Here is a 21,160-nt window from a genome sequence, read left to right on the forward strand (position 1 = left end):
AATCGAATCGATAAGCAATATCGATAATGGAATCGGAATCGTTAAATTCTTATCAATTCCCATCCCTATTTATAATGTCCATTTAACTTAATAAAAACATTTGTATTCTGCATTTCAGCTGATAAAAATACTTTGTTATTTAGGTCCCTTCCAGACAATACAATTACATCACAATGTAACATAACATGTCTTTATTTTACTTGCCATTTAAATTCAACATCACTGAGCAAGGCAGCAGGCATCATGCAGATCACTATTTTTGAAACAGTTCTGACTAAGTCCAACTAAAATCCAACAAAATAAATAATGAACAAATAAAATATAAAACAACATGAAATTAGTTTATTGACAGTTTATTACTTCTGACGAAGCGCTGTTAAATATAGGTAAAAAACTACGGGGCAAAAAGAATAAATAAAATGCTTTCTTAAAAAGGCAAAAGAACGCATGCACATTTTCTTAATATGATCATTAAAAACAAACAGACTGATAAAAATGCGGGACATTTTCTCAATATGCGACGTGGGGGACAAGGGGTGAAAATGCTGTGCGGTACAACGCAAAGCGTGACGGGTGGTCACCCTAGTCACACAACAGAAAGAATATGTTGAATCTCACATACATTCAGCGTTAGGAAGGTTACTTTGGAAATGTAATTGCTTACTGTAATAAGTTACCCATTATAAATGTGGTTTGGATTATTTTATTTGGATTAATTTATCAATGTAAATCAATTTCCTTTTAATTTGATAAGTAACTAATTAAATTACACATTTTACCTCAGTAATACAACTAAATACAGTTACATTCTTTTTGTAATTCAATAACATAATTTCATTACAGTTAACTCACTCCTCAACCCTGCATACATTTTGTTCTAATATATATATATATATATATATAAACAAATGTCCACCTAAAATTGTTGTTTTTTTCTTCTAAAGATTTACTAAAGTAATTCTGGGAGTCATGTTCTATCATGTTCTGAGTCATGTTCTATCATGTTCCACAAAATTACAATTACAATAAATCAAACTTAATTATTTGTTCTGTGACTAGAGCTTTTAACATTCATTGCTGGGGGAAAATATTTCCTGTTAATGTAATCTTTACAAGTAGTTCAAACTAATATCATTTATAGAATATGTAATGCAATCATATCTGACATATACTGTAAAGCTTCATTGTTAAAAATTTCACTTAAAATATCTATATGAATTTCTTAGAATTTGTTTTCAATTGCAATTCTGCTTCCTTTAATTCAAATTCGAATTGTAATTCTAGATCCTGTTTTTGACATCAATTCAAATTCAAGAATCGAATTGGAATTTAGGAGTCATTCTCAATTCAATTCTGAATTGTGCACTGTCCCAACTGTTATTTCATGATTCTAAATACTAATACTATTTAAATACATATTTTCATAACCTACACTACTACCTTTAAATGCTTCGGGTCCATACATTTTTTTTTTTAAAAGACATTAATACTTTTATTCAGCAAGGAGGCATTAAATTATTTAGAAGCATCAGTAAAGACATTTATAATGTTACGAAAGATTTCGGTTTCAAATAAACGCTTTTCTTTTGAACTTTCTATTTATCAAAGAATCCCAGTTTCCACAATATTAAGCAGCACAACTGTTTTCAACATTGATAATAATCAGAAATGTTTCTTGAGCAGCGAATCATCATATTAGAATGATTTCTGAAGGATCATGTGACACTGAAGACTGGAGTAATGAAGCTGAAAATTGACAGTGACACGTAGGTGGTCAGGAAAAAGCCGAGATGAGGCACAGAGGATCTCATTTGCAGCACTATTAAATTAAGTGTACTAAACAAAACAAAGATACAATGAAAGCAAACGTGTGAGCTAACACAAACAACACCAGACAAAGAACAGACAGAAATGAGGGCATTATATAGCAAGCAAACTCAATAAACAAAACAACGATCAGGTGTGTGAAATCAGTGTATCAATGAGTAACCATGACAACAACATACTAGCAACGATGAGAACAAAATCCATTAAAACAGAAAACTGAAACAGAAGAACGTGACAGTAGGAATAAATTACATTTTAAAATATATTCAAATATTACTGTTTTTACTTTATTTTTGATCATCTAAATGCAGCTTTGGTTAGAGATTTCTTTTAAAAAAACATTTAAATCTTACCAACCGCAAACTTTACTTTATGTAAATATAACTAGTGTAAAAGGCACACAATCATGGATATTGTAACACTTCAATGGGTCATATGATGGAAAATAGACTCTCGTACACCGTTGCTATAAAGCTCACGTTTTTACAACACAAGTAATACGAGCAAAACTACATTGTCCCATTCAAACCAATAAAACTAGTTGAAAAATGGTCTGTGGTACAAAAAATACATGACTGACATCATAAGTGGACCTCAGAGTCCAAACAAATCATGATATGATCTCTTTAATACGTAAACGGATTCTGCATATTCAAAATAACAGTAATTGTGTATTAGTGAGAAAATTATATTTACAAAAGTCCAGCCAAATGAAACTAGGTCTCTAACTCTATATCCTGTTCCCTAAAAACGTTAACATGAACATTTGTGGAAGACAGTTGTAAAATGATTGATGGTTGTGTTCCTAAGAGGAATCTATGATGGAACAGTCAACGCAGCTGGTGACTCCTGAAATATGAGGGTTTTTTTAATCGAAGAAACACATTTAGTTATGTTATAATGTTTTTTTCTGCAATGGAAATAATTATATAACTGTGCCCTTACAGCTACAGCACAAATTGTTTTCTGTGATCTTATTTTGTGTGTGTGTGTGTGTGTGTGTGTGTGTGTGTGTGTGTGTGTGTGTGTGTGTGTGTGTGTGTGTGTGTGTGTGTGTGTGTGTGTGTGTGTGTGTGTGTGTGTGTGTGTGTTCGTGTGTGTGTAGTTTGGGATTACAGTACAGGACGAGTTGGCGCACCATTGGTTTGCTGTGAAATTCAGCTGAAGGACTGGATAGAGGGTGAGTGTGATACACACACATACACACATTTATCTACTCTTATAAAAACACTGTCATGGACGTTTACCTATCCATCAAGAGATACGTCTGGTGGTTTGATACCTCGAGAGAATGATGAGCAATATAACAGCAGAACAAAAGAGAAGGAAGTGGAAAAAATATTTATGGTCATCTGTGGCCTTGTAAGGAAGACACTTCGAGCGGCTATTTCTGGACAGATCAGCTCAGCTCTGTTCTGTAAATGATACACAGTAACCAAACGTTTTTACTTGAAAACGCATGAAATTACAATGAACAGTCTATATTTATTACATAGGAAAATACAGGCCAAAATGTTATATAATGGCAGCATTATTAAAGCCATAAGAATGAAAGGCCACACGTCACAGGGATTAGATGGTTACATTTCTATGCTTTAACACTAAGGCCTCACAAAACATTATATAACGGTATCTAGGCAGTCTTGGCTAGCTTGCAGTATCACTTTGGAGATTACTTTATCCATTTCTATGATAGCCAAGCAACTTCTTTGATTGGGGGAGCTGGATTTGCCAAAGTATGCTCAAATCTTTGAAAGACATTCAGTTTGTTTGAGGCACTTAGTAGCAAGTAAAGTAGATATCCATATGCAGATTAGCCCTTGTGAAAAAGAAAGTACACTTAATAAATACTTTTTTAAAAAAGTATGCTCGAGTAAATAACATACTTTCAAAGAATATACATATATTATAATATATTGTATTTTCATAATTATATTGTCTTTAAAATGTATGGTTAAAGTGTACAGTCATGGCATGTCTGATCTGACAAGTATATATGGAAAATTACCAATATACATTAATGTAATTTCTATTGAAACCTGTGTCATATTTAAATATACTACAACATAAGACACACTACAGTTTAAATTATAATGAAATACTTTAGATGTGCTTTATCAATATAAGTGTACTTCTTTAAAGCATGACAAAAGATATGAAAAGATAATGATTTAGAGTGTAATCATGTAATTTTGCATTATTACAAAGTGCACATTTTAAAAGTATACTTAAGTGTGTTAAGAAACAGTCATGGAAGTGTACTCTCTTCAAGTACACTAAAGTGGCCTTTTATTTAATTAATATTATATTATCTGCAAGTACAGTTTTTAAAAATATATACTTGTATTTGAAGTACACTACAAGCACACATTCAATACAATTAAGCACACTTCTTTTTCACAAGGATTCACACACTATTCGATAGACACTTTCTGACAATTTTCAGTGTTTTAACTAGACCTGTTTATAGAAACCGCCCCTAAATTGGCAAGAAAAACTGTGATTGGTCCCCTTATTTGTCAGTCAGATGGTCTCAGTCTTCATGTCTAAGTGTTGTTCTTGGACGAAATAAGCTGCAATGTGGACTAAACTTAAGTCGATTTGTCAAACATTTGGCTACACTAGACTAAAATAACATTGACTTCTGGCTAAATAACCTCTGAACCCATGGTAGGTCTGTCTTCAGTTTTGCTCTGGAGATTTTGAAAGATACTTGTATTTCTGGAATTCCTCTGTTGCGCTTTATACAGTTTAGTCTGTTTTCCCACCCCTCTTTTTTTGTCATCATAATGCATCATGTATGTACGTATCCAGGTGGCTATTGCAGCACAGACCGGCCCTGTCCGCGAGGAGAGATTCTGGTCGGTGGGCCAAACGTAACAATGGGCTACTACAAGAACAAAGACAAGAACCATGAGGACTTCTTCGTGGATAAGAAAGGCCAGCGGTGGTTCTGCACTGGAGACATCGGAGAGTTTCATGGAGATGGCTGTCTGAAGATTATCGGTAAGAGAGCGACAAAGAGAGATTATCCAGAACATCATAAAGATTGTTTTGGCACGAGTGAGCGAATGGAAATCCCCTCTGTGTTGCGATAAAGCGCTTTAGCCCTGTTCTTCCTGTAAATGACACATCTCACTGTCAACATATTTCCGTAAAAGCAGTGATAAGAACTCAAAGAAAGCAGGATACACTCCAAAAGGGAGAGAAAGGAGAACTTCCTGTGGTTCACTTGCATAAATATGATGAAATCTGCTTAATATTTGCATGTGTGTTTGTGTGTGTGTATATTAAGACCGTAAGAAAGACCTGGTGAAGCTTCAAGCTGGAGAATATGTGTCTCTGGGAAAAGTGGAGGCCGTCCTGAAAAACTGCCCACTCGTCGACAACATCTGTGCCTATGCCAAAAGGTGCCAACACAAAGTACAACCTGTACCGCACTAACAAAAACACATGTGTTACAGTACTAACAAATGCCTTTAAAAGTTATCTGGTTCTTCTACAGTTACAATCATTCATAGACTCTTAAAGGGGACATAAATCTGACTTTCCGTGTTTAAATGCTATAATCGGGTCCCCGGTGTATCTACCAACCCAGAAACCGTGAAAAGTGACAACCCAGTAACTTTGTTTTGGTAAGCCTTTCTCTGCAAGGATGTCAAAAAATAAGCCGATCAGATTTCACTCCCCTTCTGACGTAGGAAGGGGATCTTATTATAATATTACTGCCCCTTATTCGGCACGTTTCCACTCACGGCGACGCCATTTGGTTTTCCGGAAGCGGCAACAGTGTAACCAGTTCTAACGCAATGGCAAAAGTTCGAGCAAAGTAAACTGTTCTGTCTTTGCTGCACAGACAAGCACAGAACACTATTTGACCAAAAAATGTCACAGGGGAACTGTGCCAACTTGTTTAAAAGTTAAACCTGACCGTACATGCAAGTCGATGAGATCAATGTAACTCCACAACAACTACATAAATGTATCCACTAACCATACAGAAACGTGAAGTTGCAACCTCTTCTGAGTCTCTGTAAGGCTCCACTCCACTACTGGTTGTTTCTGAGAATTGCGTGTTTCGTTGTTGCCGTTATCCGAAGCTTGTGTAAAGGATCTGCCGTCTTCTGAACGGAGGTGGGGAAAAGCAGCTCATTTGCATTTAAAAGGACACAAAAACGGCGCGTTTTTGCTCACACCCAAATTTGACAAGTTATAATAAATGATCAGGGGGGTATTTTGAGTTGAAATTTCACAGACACCATAGATTTATATTACATCTTGTGAAAAAGGGCATAATGTCACCTTTAAGTATTTGCCTTTAAATCCATTTAAATCCAAACAACGACTTTATTTGTATTAAAGACAAATAAAATAAAAAAAATTGTATATAGTGGCAGCCACACAGAAAGCACGCTGGCATCACCAGTATTTTAATATGAATTCTGTAACATCATTTCTAAATAATGTATGTCAGTAATCATGTCAAGTCACATTTACTGATAAAGCACTTTTATAAAGTACAGATTGATTCAAAGCAGCTTCACAGTGATGAACAGGAAAATACTGACCATCATGCATAGAGTTGATTCAGTTCAGTAACTGTATAAAGTTCATCAAGTATGAAATTAGTTCATAATCCTTAAGGAGCTCTACAGAAGACAATAGTGTCATTATTCAATTTGAGTCAGTTCAATGTTGATTACATTCGGTTCATTAATAATTATGATGTTACAACATTACACAATTATTTAATAGGGATGCTCCGATCGATCGGCCGGAGATCGGTATCGGCCGATATTCACATTTTATGACTCGATCGGTACTCACTAAACTCGGCCGATCTCACAAACCGATCACAATTTGATGAAGTCAAAACGTGAGAAGGTGCATGATGCGTGGGGACTTAAAGGATTTGGCAGTCATGTCATCGCCGGTGTGGAATTACTATGATGTGTCGAGAAACAATGAAACAGACATGGCAAATAGCTCATTTTTTTCAAAGGAATCTCACGTGGAGGAGAATTGTCCTCCAGAGACATCGCCTTTCTGAAGAGTTGCTTCGCTCGCTCAGTCCACACAGCGCCGCTCACTCAGAACGCCCGCAGTGACGCGCTGGGTAGGAAATATGTGAAATAAATTGGGCTGCCCGTGCACGACTAAAGTTTTTTTTCTAGTCGACTAGTAGTAGTTCATTTAAGCCATTAGTCTAATCGCATATTTATATTAATTTAATTACTTAAATATATATGGGAGAAAATACTAAACCATAATGAGCGTTATCGTAATATTGCATATTCCGCATATCAAGCGCATGCATAAAGCTTGCAATAAAGAACCGGCAAAAGTAATGTTTAAGCAGCATGGTACATTTGAATTGTTTATTAACAAACTAGTGTTTTCTGGCTGCAAAGATACAGTTGGCGATGTTGACGCCATCTTCGCATGTAGTGAACGCGCCTATAGAGAGAAATGCACACTTCATACGGATCAGCCTACATAAGCAGAGAGTAGCCCATTTCTTATCGATTTGACTTTTTTTTTTTAAAGCATTTCAAGCTTTCTATACGTTCTCAGGTCTTTGAGGCAAGTAGCTTATACGCTGAGTTGATCGGTTCATTTATGAGACGCGCTCCAGTTCACGCGCGGGTGCCTCCGTATCCTATATTGTCTGCTATATTTCGCTTCTTATTTATTAAATCCAGCCATTTGGTTGATGAAACTTTAATTGAAATTAAGATTCAATTTTTACAAAACGAAATTCACTTTAAAGAAAGGCTTTCTACAAAACAAAACTTAATTAAGTGGTCGAAATCATGTCTGACCCACTCGTCTCCGGATATATTGGGCATCTTATGATCTATATTACCCATCTCATACGGGTTCTTTTTCATATAATCAACATAGATGAAACTAAAAAAAGAAAATTATACTATATAAAACAAATATGAAATATTTACGTTTTTTAAGTTATATTTAAACGTCAGAACACTCTGCTTTTCTCGTGTGTGGCCTATACGTGCATGTATGCGTGCATATGGGGGAGGGGTGTGATTTTCGAATAATACCCAGCCATCTTCGAATATTATTTTTGCTTGGAATGCCCATCCCTTCTAATGAGTAGCATCAAACTACTCCAATTTGTTCTTTTAGGAGTTTAAATTATTTAATTTTTGTCCTGCTCAGACTTGTATTGGACAAGGTTTAAGTTAGATCAGACTTCTCTATTTTAGGTGATTAAATGTTTGTTGTCCTCCACAGTTTACTATTGGACAATGTTTAATTTAACCTTGTGGGCTACATCAGACTGCTCCATTTTGTTTGTATTTATCTTTGTCTTATATTAAGCATCGGGATCGGTATCGGCCGATCACCATGACAAGAAATCGGCTATCGGAATCGGCTGCAAAAATCCTGATCGGAGCATCCCTATTATTTAATTTATGTAGTATGCAACTGTTAAATAGACCCACTGTCCCTGAAAAACTTAAAGCACAGTTTAGTCATTGTATCTTTATTTATATTGTATTTGTCCTATTTTTGTTGTTAATAAATACCAAATCAAATTAAAATAACTATATTGTAATATATATAATTTTTTTTTAAATAAAATGACTCTTATGAAATCATATCGCCCAACCCTAACTAAAACACTTTGACACTTTGTTGATAGTCAACACTCCTGAATACACCCACAAATAATTGTAGTCCCTCATATTCCTGTTTTCCAGTGACGAGTCTTACGTGATTGGCTTTGTGGTGCCCAATCAGAAGCAGCTCCTGGCGCTGGCTGAGAGGAAGCATATCAGAGGTTTGTGGGAGGAGCTCTGTAACAGCCCTGTCATCGAGGAGGAGGTGCTTAAAGTCATCACAGAAGCGGCACTGACAGGTAAATGGGTCCCTGGCATACTATCATACTATTTCTGTAGTATGTAACATGTATACTGTGCACAGAATGTAAGTTTCTCTAAGTATGGACTAGAGCTGCATGATTAATTGTTAAAAGATCACAATCTCGATTCAAATTCACATGCAAACTTATTCCTTAATGACAACGATTCTCTTGTCTATTAAAATTTTTTTTTAAACACACCAGAACATTTGTTCAAAATGTGTTTGCTCTGCAAAGTAATCACAATAAAGCAAATCACCTTTTGAAATTAACTTAGCGCTTCCAAATTACACCAGTAGGTGGCGACAACTGACTGTTAAAAATATGTATTTGTCATTGAATCATTCAAGATTCGTTCAAAAACGCTGATTCATCCAGTAATGAAACAAGTGAAATATTTATGACTGAGTCATTGAATCATTCATTCAAACCCATTTTTTTAATTAGTATTTCAAATTGAATTAAATATTTTTAAATATACAGCAGCAAATAACATTTTGTCAGAACCTCAAGTAAATACATGTTATTTTGTTTAATTGTCTGTTCAGAATCGTGATCTCTATCTGAAGAAAAAAAAAACGTGATTCTTAAATTTATCCAGAATCGTTCAGCTCTAGAATGCAATGATATAATATTGGCCCCAATCGTGTAATCTTAAAATGTCACTTTTAAAGATCAGAGCTTCGCAACCGGGAGTTTGTGAGGTGATTAAAAAGCTAATAATTAATTAATCAAATGTAAAAATCAAAATAAATAAATGGGGCTGCACGATAATCACTATATGATCCACTGTATTCCGCCTCTCACAGTAAATGCAGGGAATGCTGGGAGTTTAACGTTCATTTGGGAACACAACATGCTCTAGATTATTTTAATAAGACGTTTGCATAATTTCCTACATTTCTGTGGTCAGAACTTTACACCATTTCAGGAGCTAGAGGATTTGAACATTTAAAAGTAAAGAATTTAATTTACAGTATAAATATTAGTGTTGTAGTGTCAATAAAATGATTATTATAATTATTAAATAATATCTTTTTATTTTACATTACAATTGTAATTTACAAAATATAATTTAAATTTAAATAATATATTCCTGTCTTCATTTTTATAACTAGTTAAATATATATCCACATCTAATATGGACTGAGACACTATCACAACTAAAAAGAGGTTTGAGTCCATTTTTAAGTCCAGCTACAAAAGCTGCTTTTCCACCGTCTCGTCAAACTGTTCTCGATCCCAAATGAAGTAAATATTTCACTTCTAAGGGGTTCAGCTGACAAAAAAGTTTGGGAACCCCTGCTATAGATGAATGTTTATATCCTGCACAAAGTCATTTGTTGCGCTTCTTGTTTTACCACTTAGTTTAGCTGTGCTTATGATTGATTTCCTGTTCCTGTGTATTTAACAGCCCAGTTAGAAAGATTTGAGATTCCCCGGAAGATCTGCTTGAGCATTGAGCCCTGGACTCCAGAGACCGGCCTGGTTACAGACGCTTTTAAACTCAAGCGAAAGGAGCTAAAAACTCACTACCAAGACGACATTGAGAGGATGTATGGTGCCAAGTAGAACCAAACCACTGCTGATTCCAGACAAAAACGGTGGACAAGAGGGCCAGAAAAGTAACTTATCACACTATAGCAAACTCCAATCAGGATGGAGATTTCCCATGGATGTTACAGACACATGAACATAATTATTTGGAAATGTTTTCATACAGTTGATTCATCAGTATGATATTTCTGATGTCCAGTAAACAAACACTCACAACCAGTAATACTTAAAGCTGCGAAAAGTAATGCCAGACTTCCTCCAGATTTAAGCACATGCGCACTCTCCGAACACCCACCCCCCACGACATGTCAGCAAATCAGAACCTGTGAAATAATTGACATGCAAATATGTCCAGGGCTGTAGCTACAATTACATATAGTACACCCGAAAAATCCATTTATAATCAGATTGATTGCTCATATCCTTCATGTAAACACCTCGATCAATCCGAATGAGCTCGATCTGAATGACATTTCGATTGGATTGAAAGGGGTGCTGTAGACCTGAAATAATCCATGAATCTGTCCATTTTCTCATTCGAATTCGATAGTACCTTGCGCACATGCACAGTTCTGTGATGCGTATATTTAGATGCATTTTACATCATACAAACGTGCATATGTTATTTACATTCAGTGGATGATACTAAATATATGCATCTGGTGACATTATCGCGGTGGCTTCCTCCGGGTATATACATGGTGACCAAGCACTGTTTTGCTCTCAATACATGTAACTCAGATGCAAAGTAATGTGAATTGGATTGCAAAATTAAGGGTTTACATTCAAATTAAATTAGTGCTTAATGTGTGATTTCTCAGGACATTTTATGCATGTAAAATGCCCTGCCCCATACACAAACACTCAATCAAAAGACATGTTTTTCTAAGCTTACTTTTTCATTGAAACCTTCATTTTCAAACAAGTCCAACTTGTAGATAGACAAATGCTGATGTAAACGTCGGACTGGTTTCATTAGGATGTCTTAACACATCAGGAAATCTTAAAGCCATTATTTGATTTTTAATAATTCTGTCGGGAGGAGACTGTGTGCATATTAACCAACGATCTGGAAAATCAAACATCTTTACGTTTATTTTAAATTATTGTTATAATAATCAGATTTATTTCAATATTAGAACATGCTCATTGGAGAGTATGAAATCTCTAAACCGTTTCTGCTCATTGGATGATTCTGATTTACGTGCAAGGATTGGAATGTTCCTATTGGGTGACTGTATATCCTGCTGGACAGGATTATAATTCTTCTAATATAAACCATTCAACCATGTCCATTAAACATTTTAAATTGAATTGATTCATTTCAAGGAGGTTTTCCTCTATTTGTCTATAAAGACACTGACATGTGCTCGAGTTGTTTCAGAGCGTGTTGAACTGTTTCGTTTAGAAATAAATAATTTCTATAAATAAGAAATTTTTTGCTGCAAATGGAGTTGTTAAATTCTTATATGTAGCCTATACCTCATAGAGGACGTCTTTGCAGACTCAGACCTGGCCTTTTGGATGTCCCCGCAATGTGTTTTGCTTGCCATGTTTCTCTGATTGGTGGAATTTTTCTACTGCATCATGGGTACTGTAGTTTTACACCATGTTAAACGTGATGATTTAAACAAACATGTTGAAATAATGCAAATGGGTGGCTTCAATAGAATTATACCATCAATAAACAACCTCAGAACTCACAGTAGGACTTCCTTTAAAGGATTACACATTATTGTTACAAATCTATTTCCCTATGGAGGAAACAAATGAAGGGGGAAAAAAATGTGTTTTCTTCCAGAACCTGGCTGCATTTTCCAGGTATAATTGACCTCCTTGGTTTATGATAACAGTTTTGTTACTCAGCAGATCTTTGATGAGTAAAAGAGCTCCCAGCTTCTTCTTTTTCTCTGCTTGTTAACTGAACTCATTTTGATCCCTGTGGAAGCAGCTGTCGCACGATCTCTCTTCTTTCATCATTATTACTTTGTCCTTTTGGTCATCCTCTGTTTTCGGTGCCCCCGGATAACAGCCCGTTTTGAACTAAAATGAAATCAGTCTTTGACATTGCAATATCAGGTCATAAGTTAGTCATTTATTTTGTAATTTGTCATGAAATTGATCTGTGAACTTGAGATAATGGATTGAAGGGCTTTCCTGTGGGGGGAAAAACTCATACTACACATATACCATACAGTACATAGAATGTGTCTTAAGACAAATTAAGTGAACATAGATCAAGTTATTATACATTTGGTTCGAGTGGATGTTGCCATGTCCCTGAAATATTACAAGGGCTTTATAATTTTCCTGTTGCTAATCAAACATGTTTACTTGTGCATATTGCTTGTTAACTGGTAATCAATTTTATAGGCTTTATTTTCTACTTTCCATCCTCTTCAGTAAGTATTAGCAATGGAGGTGATGAATTATGTGACGTTTTGTGGTATCAGTTGGTGTGTGTTACTCTAAAACACTCAAAACAAACTTCAGGTTAAAATAGTTCAAAACAAACTTCAGGTTAAAATAGTTAAAGTTTTAAAAAAGACTTCAATCCTTCATGAGCAATGACTAACTTTAACTCCATTGTGTAAATACTCAAGTTATACTTAATCAAGTTGAAGTGTCTGATCTTGACCAGAGCATATGTCTGAAAGTCTGCTATACCCTTTTATAGAAACACTTCCATAAATGACAACACACTCGTGTTCTTTACGGATCTGCAGAGTACAAAAGTCCCTATAGCGCCTTATGATTGGAACAAGTCCAAGTAGCTGAAAGAATTGAGTGTTATAAAGCTGTTGTGTCTGTAATGTGGTCTCAGACAGGGAACTGCCCTAGAACTGCTGATTTGATCAGATTCTTCATGCACATTGCGTCAGTTCTCTGTTACTCGATCCTAATTGACAGGTGTGGTCAGGCTTTGGTTTGCATATTCTGGCTCCAGTTTTCTGCAGCCGTGCCACGCTACGCTTGCCCATCATGCATCACTGCCAGACAGACGAGGTTGGCACGGATTCTTTCACTGTTGACGTAAACCAGACCAGGACACCCTTGAGAACTACGTCAGTGGGGTTGTACGGTACAGCTAAAACTTCAAATGCATACATGGCATTAGTCCCAATATGCATTTGATTAATGTTACCTTGAATTTTTACAGTAATGCTTGTTAAAGTAACCCTTTGCAATGAGGTCTCATTAGTTAATGCATTAGCTAACATGAACTAACAAGCAATATATTTTAAAACATGTATTAATCTGTTATTAGTCCCCGTGGTGAAAATCAAGTTTATGTTGTTTATATGTCTGTGTGGTGTTTTTAATATGTTTTAAGACAAACCATGTGTAAACTCATAAGTCAACACCATTACTGAGTATTTTCTCCTTAAAACTGCAGTGAACCAAAGACAGTCTCAAAAACAAGGTTTGAAATCGCTGGTGTTTCTGACGTCACAAACTGCCTTGTAACCAATCAGATCAACGTGTGATCGTCAACGAGTGGATCTCTGAGCGGCTGTGAGGCGGGGCTCATTTGCATATTCATAGAACCACGTTTACTAAATGAGGCAAAGGTGTAGAGTTACATTCAAGCTATTTTAAGTACCACTTTCAAGCCCCAGAGAGGTAAAGAAAGTAATCCATGTGACTCCATTGGTTTAACCTCATTTTTATGAAGCGACATGAGTGCTTTGTGCAAAAATATATATTTTTTAGACTTTATTACTTTTACTTTTATTACTTTATTTAGAAAATATCTCAGACATGCGTTCATCAACAAGTTTGCTCAAGACAACACAACACCCATATGAGTGTTGGCTATTAATGTAGTAGATTGTGTCTTTTTTGCACAAACAAAGCACTCACGTCACTTCATAAAACTGAGGTTAAACCACTGGAGTCACATGGAGTACTCTGTCTTTACTTGAAATTGGTAGTTGTGTAGCTGTCAATGGAGGGACAGAAAACTCAGATTTCATCAAAAAGAACTTCATGTGTGTTACGCAGAGGAACGAAAGTCTTACGGGTTTGGAATGACATGAGGGTGAGTTATTAATGACAGAAGTTTTGGGGTGAACAAACCCATTAAAGCATTAGCTAACATGGACTAATAATGAGAATGTTTTTTAAGCATGCATGAATCTGTTAATCTTAGTAAAAAAATATATATAGTTGTTCAATATTCAGTGATGAGGGATCTTTTTGCGTGAGCCATTCTTGTGTCTGCGTATTTCGTGCAACCCATTCCTCTGGTTTTTCCAAAGGCTTGCTGTTCTGCTGAAGAATAGGCTTTCCTAAAGCAAGCCTGTCTGGATATGTTATGATAAACGAGCACATTTGGCAGCGCTGCCCACTTGGACTTCATTAAACGTCATCTGTGTGTGTGTGTGTGTGTGTGTGTGTGTGTGTGTGTGTGTGTGTGTGTGTGTGTGTGTGTGTGTGTGTGTGTGTGTGTGTGTGTGTGTGTGTGTGTGTGAGCTCAAGCGAGGAAGAACGTGAGGATCTCGACTCTCTGAACCTCTGTCACAGATCCCGCTGGCTCGTGTCCACGCATGGGATCCGCTATTTAAACGGGACTCTGCTGAAAAAGCCGTTACAATCGAGAGAGACTCGAGGAAACGCGTGAAACGGGCTGACGCGCTCCAGGGTGAAACATCCCGGTGAGTAACTACAGACTGCCGTTTCATTACTACTTGATAATACTTTACATTACACTTGCAATGTGTGGGCTACTTTCAAATATTAACATATGTTTAAGTCATGTCTAAATATGCCAGGATAGTTTACAAAAACTTAAGTCATCATGAACGTTGATGTAGCTTTGAACTTGGACTTTGTAAGTGGTTTTAACGATTCTTTTTAGTTTTAGATTTGAAAAATTTAGTTTTTAAATTCGCCATTTCTTTGTGATCCGATTTTTGTCGTAATAATAACCAACAATCGGTAACACTAGTTTAGGGTCCAGTTCTCACTATGAACACATCGCTTATTAGCATGCATATTAGGGTATTGACTGTTTATTAGTAGGTTACTTATAAAGCACATATTATGCCTTATTCTGCCTGATCATATTCTACATCTCTTAATCCTATAAATAGTCTACCTAAACTTAACAACTACCTTACTAACTATTAAAAAGTAGCAATTGGGGGTTTATTGGGGCAAAAGTCTAGTTAAATAATGTGTGACCCAACATTTTTTTTAATTTTTTTTTACAGATGTTATTCTAGTCGAGTCACCTTCGTTTATATAGTGTTTTTAACACTACAAATAGTTTCAAAGCATTTTTACAGTGATAATAGGAAATAAAAGTAACAGAGATTGTTTTGGCTTTACAGCAGCTCTAGAATAAAGTTATTGTCCAGCTAAAGTTAGTTTTGATTGATTCACTTCCGTGGCCAGATCATGGCCAGCATATTCTTAGTATAAATTATAATATGTCATTGATAGGATGATGTTTTAACTTTCTCTAATGTGCTTTCTAAAGGTAACTCAGTTCCTGTGACTGTCATAATGGAGTTGGCGCACAACGCCTCCGCGCTTTCATCGCAGCAGAGCAACAGAAGCGCGTTGCCCGGTGGAAGCGACAGCAACGCGTATCTGTACATCATCATCGTGGTGTCCTTCTACGGAGTCTTCCTCATTGGGATCATGCTCGGTTACCTTCGCACCAAGCGGCGCGAGAAGCGTCGATCGAACGCGTTCACGCGGCTTCTGCACGAGGAGGCGCAACGCGAGTGGGGCGCGAGCCAGAAGAAGAACAGTTTCAGTCTTCCCGCATTTGCCGCGCTGCGCGCCACGCCGGTACCGTTCACGCAGAACACCGGCCGCTCGCCTCTGGCGTGCGCGTTGTGCTCGGTGGAGCAGAGCAGTGTGAGCTCTCTCAGCTCCGTGGCAGATGTGCACTTCGCGATCGAGGAGGAGTCGGACAGCGGTGGACCCGAGGATACACAGAAAACGGGCGTAGGATCGGACCACAACAACCCCGGGGAAAACCTCTGAGGTTCCCGCCAAAAACATTACTATGGCAACCAAAGTTCCCGCCAATAATAATTACCACAGTTTACGTTACAGCAAATGAAACTGTTTGAAATTGGTTCTAGCCACCATTGTAATACAAAATACATTAAAGAACGTTTTTTTTTTAAGTTTCCTGTACTATTTTAAAGAAAGTCCTGTGTTACTTTATTCTGGTTTTACAGTAGTAGCCTAAATAACTGTAGTAACGTGGCAGGAACTGGTTACCGTTAAGTGTCCGCGCAAAAAGTTCTCTTAAGTGCCTCAGTACGAACTCTTACGCCAGAAACATAATTCTACACAAGTACATAGTTAAGTTGTGCACTATTGCGTTGATGTGGCATCGGTTGAACTTAACTATTCTTTGTTGCATTGCTAGCTTCACTGGCAAATCTCATTGAAAATATAGACACTACTGACTTTAGCGGAGTGGCTCAGCAGAATTATCTTCAAAAGCATTCGTCGACCTGAAAAAGGAAATGAACTGCAGAAAGAGACTGATCAAGCTAATGTCCTGTAGCGCCCCTTGCGGCAACACTGAATGCAACGCGTACTTGCGATAAGAATTGGATTAGACTTGATTTGATCTTGGAATACATAGCTACAATGACACAGGAAATTGAACTTGTGTTACTAGAAGCCTCTTTACCTATTTGTGTAAAGTATGTTTCAGGCCTTAAACGCGATGTAACCGCTGCAAACATTGCGATAAACCTGGAATCACTTGAATAAAAAAACTTTTAAAAATCATTTTACTTACTAAAGGCCTATATCGTCATCCACACGGATGTGTAAAATTATTTAAAATGTTAAAATTAGTAAGTAAAATGATCTGTATATATTTTTCTACATGCATGGATGTTTATTTAAATTTGATCTTATTTTTATTTGTTTGTGTAAACTAAATAAAATGTTCCTAATGTGAAGGTTTTGTGCCCATTTATGTTTGCACTTACCGATTATCGCCACTTGGGGGAGTCAAAGACCGCAAGGAATTTTTCTCAGACTCATCGTAACAGATTTTTACATGGGAACTTACGCATTCAGAAATGTAAATCCTAGTCAATCACATAATTAACACAGTTTGAAATGTCATCGAAACATTTAATACATTTATTGCATATATATTTTCAACAGGAACTGAAACCCTGTTCATATAGTCGTTCTGAAGCCCTTTGCAGATGAGAATAGATTGTGTGAGGCCTCTTAGCGTCATTAAAAAGATAGAGATCTTTCAAGCATCCACTCCTGAAACATTTTTCATCCTATTAATCCCCTTGAGAACAGGCTGGTGTTCACTCTGCGACAAAGGGGGGTTTGCTACATTCATGATTGTGTGCTTTTACATAGATCTGCTTGATTATAATAACCCGAATCCGTCATCATAAATCTGTCTTTGTTGTCCTAATGAAATGACATCACATGCACAAGTGTCAGTGACCCGTCTTCCGCCCCAGGGAGTGCAGTGGAAACTTCTCGCATGTTTTCCGTCTGTGTGGATCTTTTCCAATAAAAATTTCCTCAGTTCATCTGATGTGAGTTGGACACAGTATTAGGAAAGTTTTTAGAGAAAAATATTCCGATTTTGACACCTGTTTGACGCCTTGCTGCTTTTCGAAGAGATGAGTAAAAATGTGAAAAGCAGCTGTTTCGTTTAGTCTTACAGTTACATAAAAAACTTCCGAACAAAACACAGCATGTGAATAATTTACTGAATAAATTTCGCTTTATCAAAGATCATGAATTATAAACCATGTCGTGAAAATCAGATTCTGATCTCTTTTATCTGAAAACAAAATACAAACAAGCTTATACATGCAGTCACATCTGTTTATGGTCGAGCTTATACTCCCAAGTAGATGAATTTTGATGAAATGATTGGACTGTGTGAAAGACAGAAGAAAGGTTAGTGTGACTCATACTCCCTGTAGAGGAAATGAAAAGCGCAGCCTCCCTCTCTCTGTGTTTCTTTGAAACATCTATGGCATGAAAGGAGAAATCAGGATCCGTGTTATTATTTCTGTGCAACAGTAACTGTTATTTTCTGAATAGGACAGCAGTAACTGACCTGGAAAAAGCTCTTTTTGGGTGTTTATTTTATTTATTTATTTTTGCCAACAGTATTAGGCAGAATAGGGTCAATGTTCTGGCTCTTTTGCATATATTGAATACAATGAAAGTGAAAGAATTCATATGATAGCTTAATATGAACTCATATGATAGCTTTGTGGAACAAACTGAAATTAAAGCTTACTGAAAATGTTGCTCTCATATAGCTCTCAAATTTGGAATTTCATGATTGGCAGCTGCCAAGCCACTCCCTAGCAACCAAACAGAGTACCCTAGCAACCATTTCGCAAGACCTATATCTCTGCATCAAAACATCGTATAGAGATGGGGGTTGGTTTATACATTCACATTGACTTTGGAGCTTCATGATTGGCAGCTGCCAAGCCACTCCCTAGCAACTAAACAGAGTACCCTAGCAACCTTTTTGCAAGACCAATATCTCTGCATCAGAACATCGTATAGAGATGGGGGTTGGCTCTTTTGACTCATGCTAGCAAACAGGACTTGCTACATGCTTCACATGCTAGCAGTGAATAGCTACATGCTAATATTGATTAGCTAAGTGCTAAATCTTGCCAATAAAATGCTACAAACTCAACAGTAACCATCTTTGACAACTACCAACCACCCAGATTACCCTAGCAACACCCTAGCAACCACCCAGAACACCCTAGCAACTGCCTAGCAACGCCCTAGCAACCACCCAGAACACCCTAGCAACCACCAGAACACCCTAGCAACCACCTAGCAACACCATAGCAACCACCCAGAATACCCTAGCAACCGCCTAGCAACACCCTAGCAACCACCCAGAACACTCTAGCAACCGCCTAGCAACCACCCAGAATACCCTAGCAACCTTTTGAGTCATGATGCAAATGACCTTTAACGTTAAGAAGTTACTGAGGAGTTATCAGTGAAAACAATGTAAAAAATAAAATAAAATAAATTAGAATTATTGTTAATTATTCAGAACTTATTCACTTACTGAAAGATTTTTTTGTGATGTCTATCAAATTGAAAAAAGTTTTGTGTGCTGACCTATTGCCCATACCACAATAATGTGATGTTACATTTTTGGAGCTTAAAGGAATTGTTCACCCAAAAATTCAAATTGCTGCATAACACGACGTTGAACATCATTGGTTCTTACAGAAACTCAAAGTGATGCGTAAGACGAGAATGAACCTCATTGGTCCTCACACATCAAGTGAACATGCTTGATCTTCCGTTTACCACAACTGATGTGTGAGTTGATGAATGTTTATATGTGAATAAAAGCCTAAATTCAATCTGTTTATCATATAAAGCCATCGAGTCTCTTTAAGAAATTCTTTGACAAAACCATTCATATGGATTAGTTTTACGATCTCTTTATGAACTTTTTGAAGCATTAAAGTGGTAGTTATGTAGCTGTCAATTGAGAGACAGAAAGCTCTCAGATTTCATGAAAAAGATCTTCATTTGTGTTCTGAAGATGAACGAAAGTCTTACGGGATTGGAAAGACATGAGAGCGAGTAAATGATGACAGAATTTAAATTGTTGGGTGAACAATCCCTTAATGGAATGGCTCATCCAGAAAGTAGAAGATTTTATCATTGAACAATTTTTTTTACAAAGATTAACAGATTAATACATGCTGTAAAAATGTGCTGGGTTGTTTCACAGACAACATAGTCTTATTGGCAGTGCACTTGTGCTCAAAATATACCGTAAAATAAAAGTCATTTATTTCTCTCTCTTTGCTCACTGATTTACTCATACTGACATTTGATGCTAGAATTTACAAAGTAAATCCCTAATACAAAAAACTTTTTTCCTTCCATCTCTTTCTTCTCTGACCTTTAAGATTTTCCATTTAATGGAAATGTATGTGGCTTTCCATGTTTTAAATGGCAAACAAACTTGTCGATCTGAATAGTCAGATGTAATTAGGAAGATCAAGAGTGCCAGTAATATTGAGCATATTGATAAGACGCACACACTAACTCAAGCCATCCTCCGAGGAGTCTGAACACATGCAAATGTTTCATGTCTCCCGGCTCCTAATGAGAGTTTCTATGGCAACAGGTACAAGAGAAAGGGCTTAATTAATCCGGATATCCGGATGGTGTCAGTACATCCATGTGAGGGGACGTGTTGACGTGTGTGTGGGTGCTCCTGAAAAGTCCAAGCAAGCACATAAAGCACATAAACATAGCATGAAATGTTGCAATGACGAAGATCAAACTGGCCCAAAATACTGAAAAAATAAGTGAAGAACAGACTCAAACCCTCTGCTGTTAAAGATTAATGCACAGTTCCAAGTAAAACTACAAAGGGATACATGCCATTGAAGTTCCATAAAGTAGGCCTACCTTTTATTCTAGTTCTTCAGAAAAACGTGTGTATTGTTGCTTTAAAGAAACTAAAAACTGATATGAAGAACTTTTTTACATCTCCAAAGACACAAAGAGCAACTCAAAAACCTTAAACAGACAATAATGTTCACTGATAAGAAACCTCTTACCCAGAGAAAAATAATAATGTCTCTTTCATAGATGTTTCATAGCTTGTGAGATTTAATGGAGTTCTGAGTTATGCTTCAGTCGAGCCTCAACTTCAGATGTCTTTTCCTAAAATTCCTAGTGAGAGATCAAATAGATGCTTTATATACAGTAAGTCAAGTAAGGTATGACTGAAGACAGGCCGTTGAACAATTATTAGAAAGTAATGCGAAGCGGAGTGGCCTTTACACTTCGGTTGTGAATTATTTTCTAATAATTGAATGGCCCGGAGTCAATTATTCCGCTTATACTGCG

The 21,160-nt window shown here is 36.7% G+C and overlaps 2 protein-coding genes across 4 annotated transcripts in view; both read left to right on the forward strand.

Annotated features, from left to right (window-relative positions):
• acsl3a (acyl-CoA synthetase long chain family member 3a) overlaps window positions 1-11,984 on the forward strand; it is a 43,990-nt gene extending 32,006 nt beyond the window's left edge. For all 3 annotated transcript variants that reach the window (XM_077207018.1, XM_077207015.1, XM_077207017.1), the window contains 5 exons: window positions 2,933-3,007; window positions 4,642-4,833; window positions 5,123-5,237; window positions 8,556-8,713; window positions 10,131-11,984. In XM_077207018.1, the coding sequence (XP_077063133.1) occupies window positions 2,933-3,007; window positions 4,642-4,833; window positions 5,123-5,237; window positions 8,556-8,713; window positions 10,131-10,288 (698 nt within the window). In that variant the 3' untranslated portion in view covers window positions 10,289-11,984. The remainder of the gene's footprint in view (window positions 1-2,932; window positions 3,008-4,641; window positions 4,834-5,122; window positions 5,238-8,555; window positions 8,714-10,130) is intronic.
• A 2,551-nt stretch (window positions 11,985-14,535) lies between these two features.
• On the forward strand, window positions 14,536-17,214 carry kcne4 (potassium voltage-gated channel, Isk-related family, member 4). The gene is made up of 2 exons (XM_077207091.1): window positions 14,536-14,931; window positions 15,759-17,214. Exon 2 carries the CDS (start codon window positions 15,785-15,787, stop codon window positions 16,271-16,273), a length of 489 nt encoding a protein of 162 aa, XP_077063206.1. The 5' UTR covers window positions 14,536-14,931; window positions 15,759-15,784; the 3' UTR covers window positions 16,274-17,214.
• The last annotated feature ends 3,946 nt before the right edge of the window (window positions 17,215-21,160 follow it).

The sequence above is a fragment of the Siphateles boraxobius genome, unplaced genomic scaffold, assembly GCF_051911475.1.
Source record: "Siphateles boraxobius isolate OS27281-9 unplaced genomic scaffold, OSU_SipBor_1 6, whole genome shotgun sequence".
Lineage (NCBI taxonomy): Eukaryota > Metazoa > Chordata > Actinopteri > Cypriniformes > Leuciscidae > Siphateles > Siphateles boraxobius.

What these genes read in the sequence shown, in the direction of transcription:
- kcne4 (XM_077207091.1), top strand. Translation starts at nt 15,785, where the DNA reads ATGGAGTTGGCGCACAACGCCTCCGCGCTTTCATCGCAGCAGAGCAAC.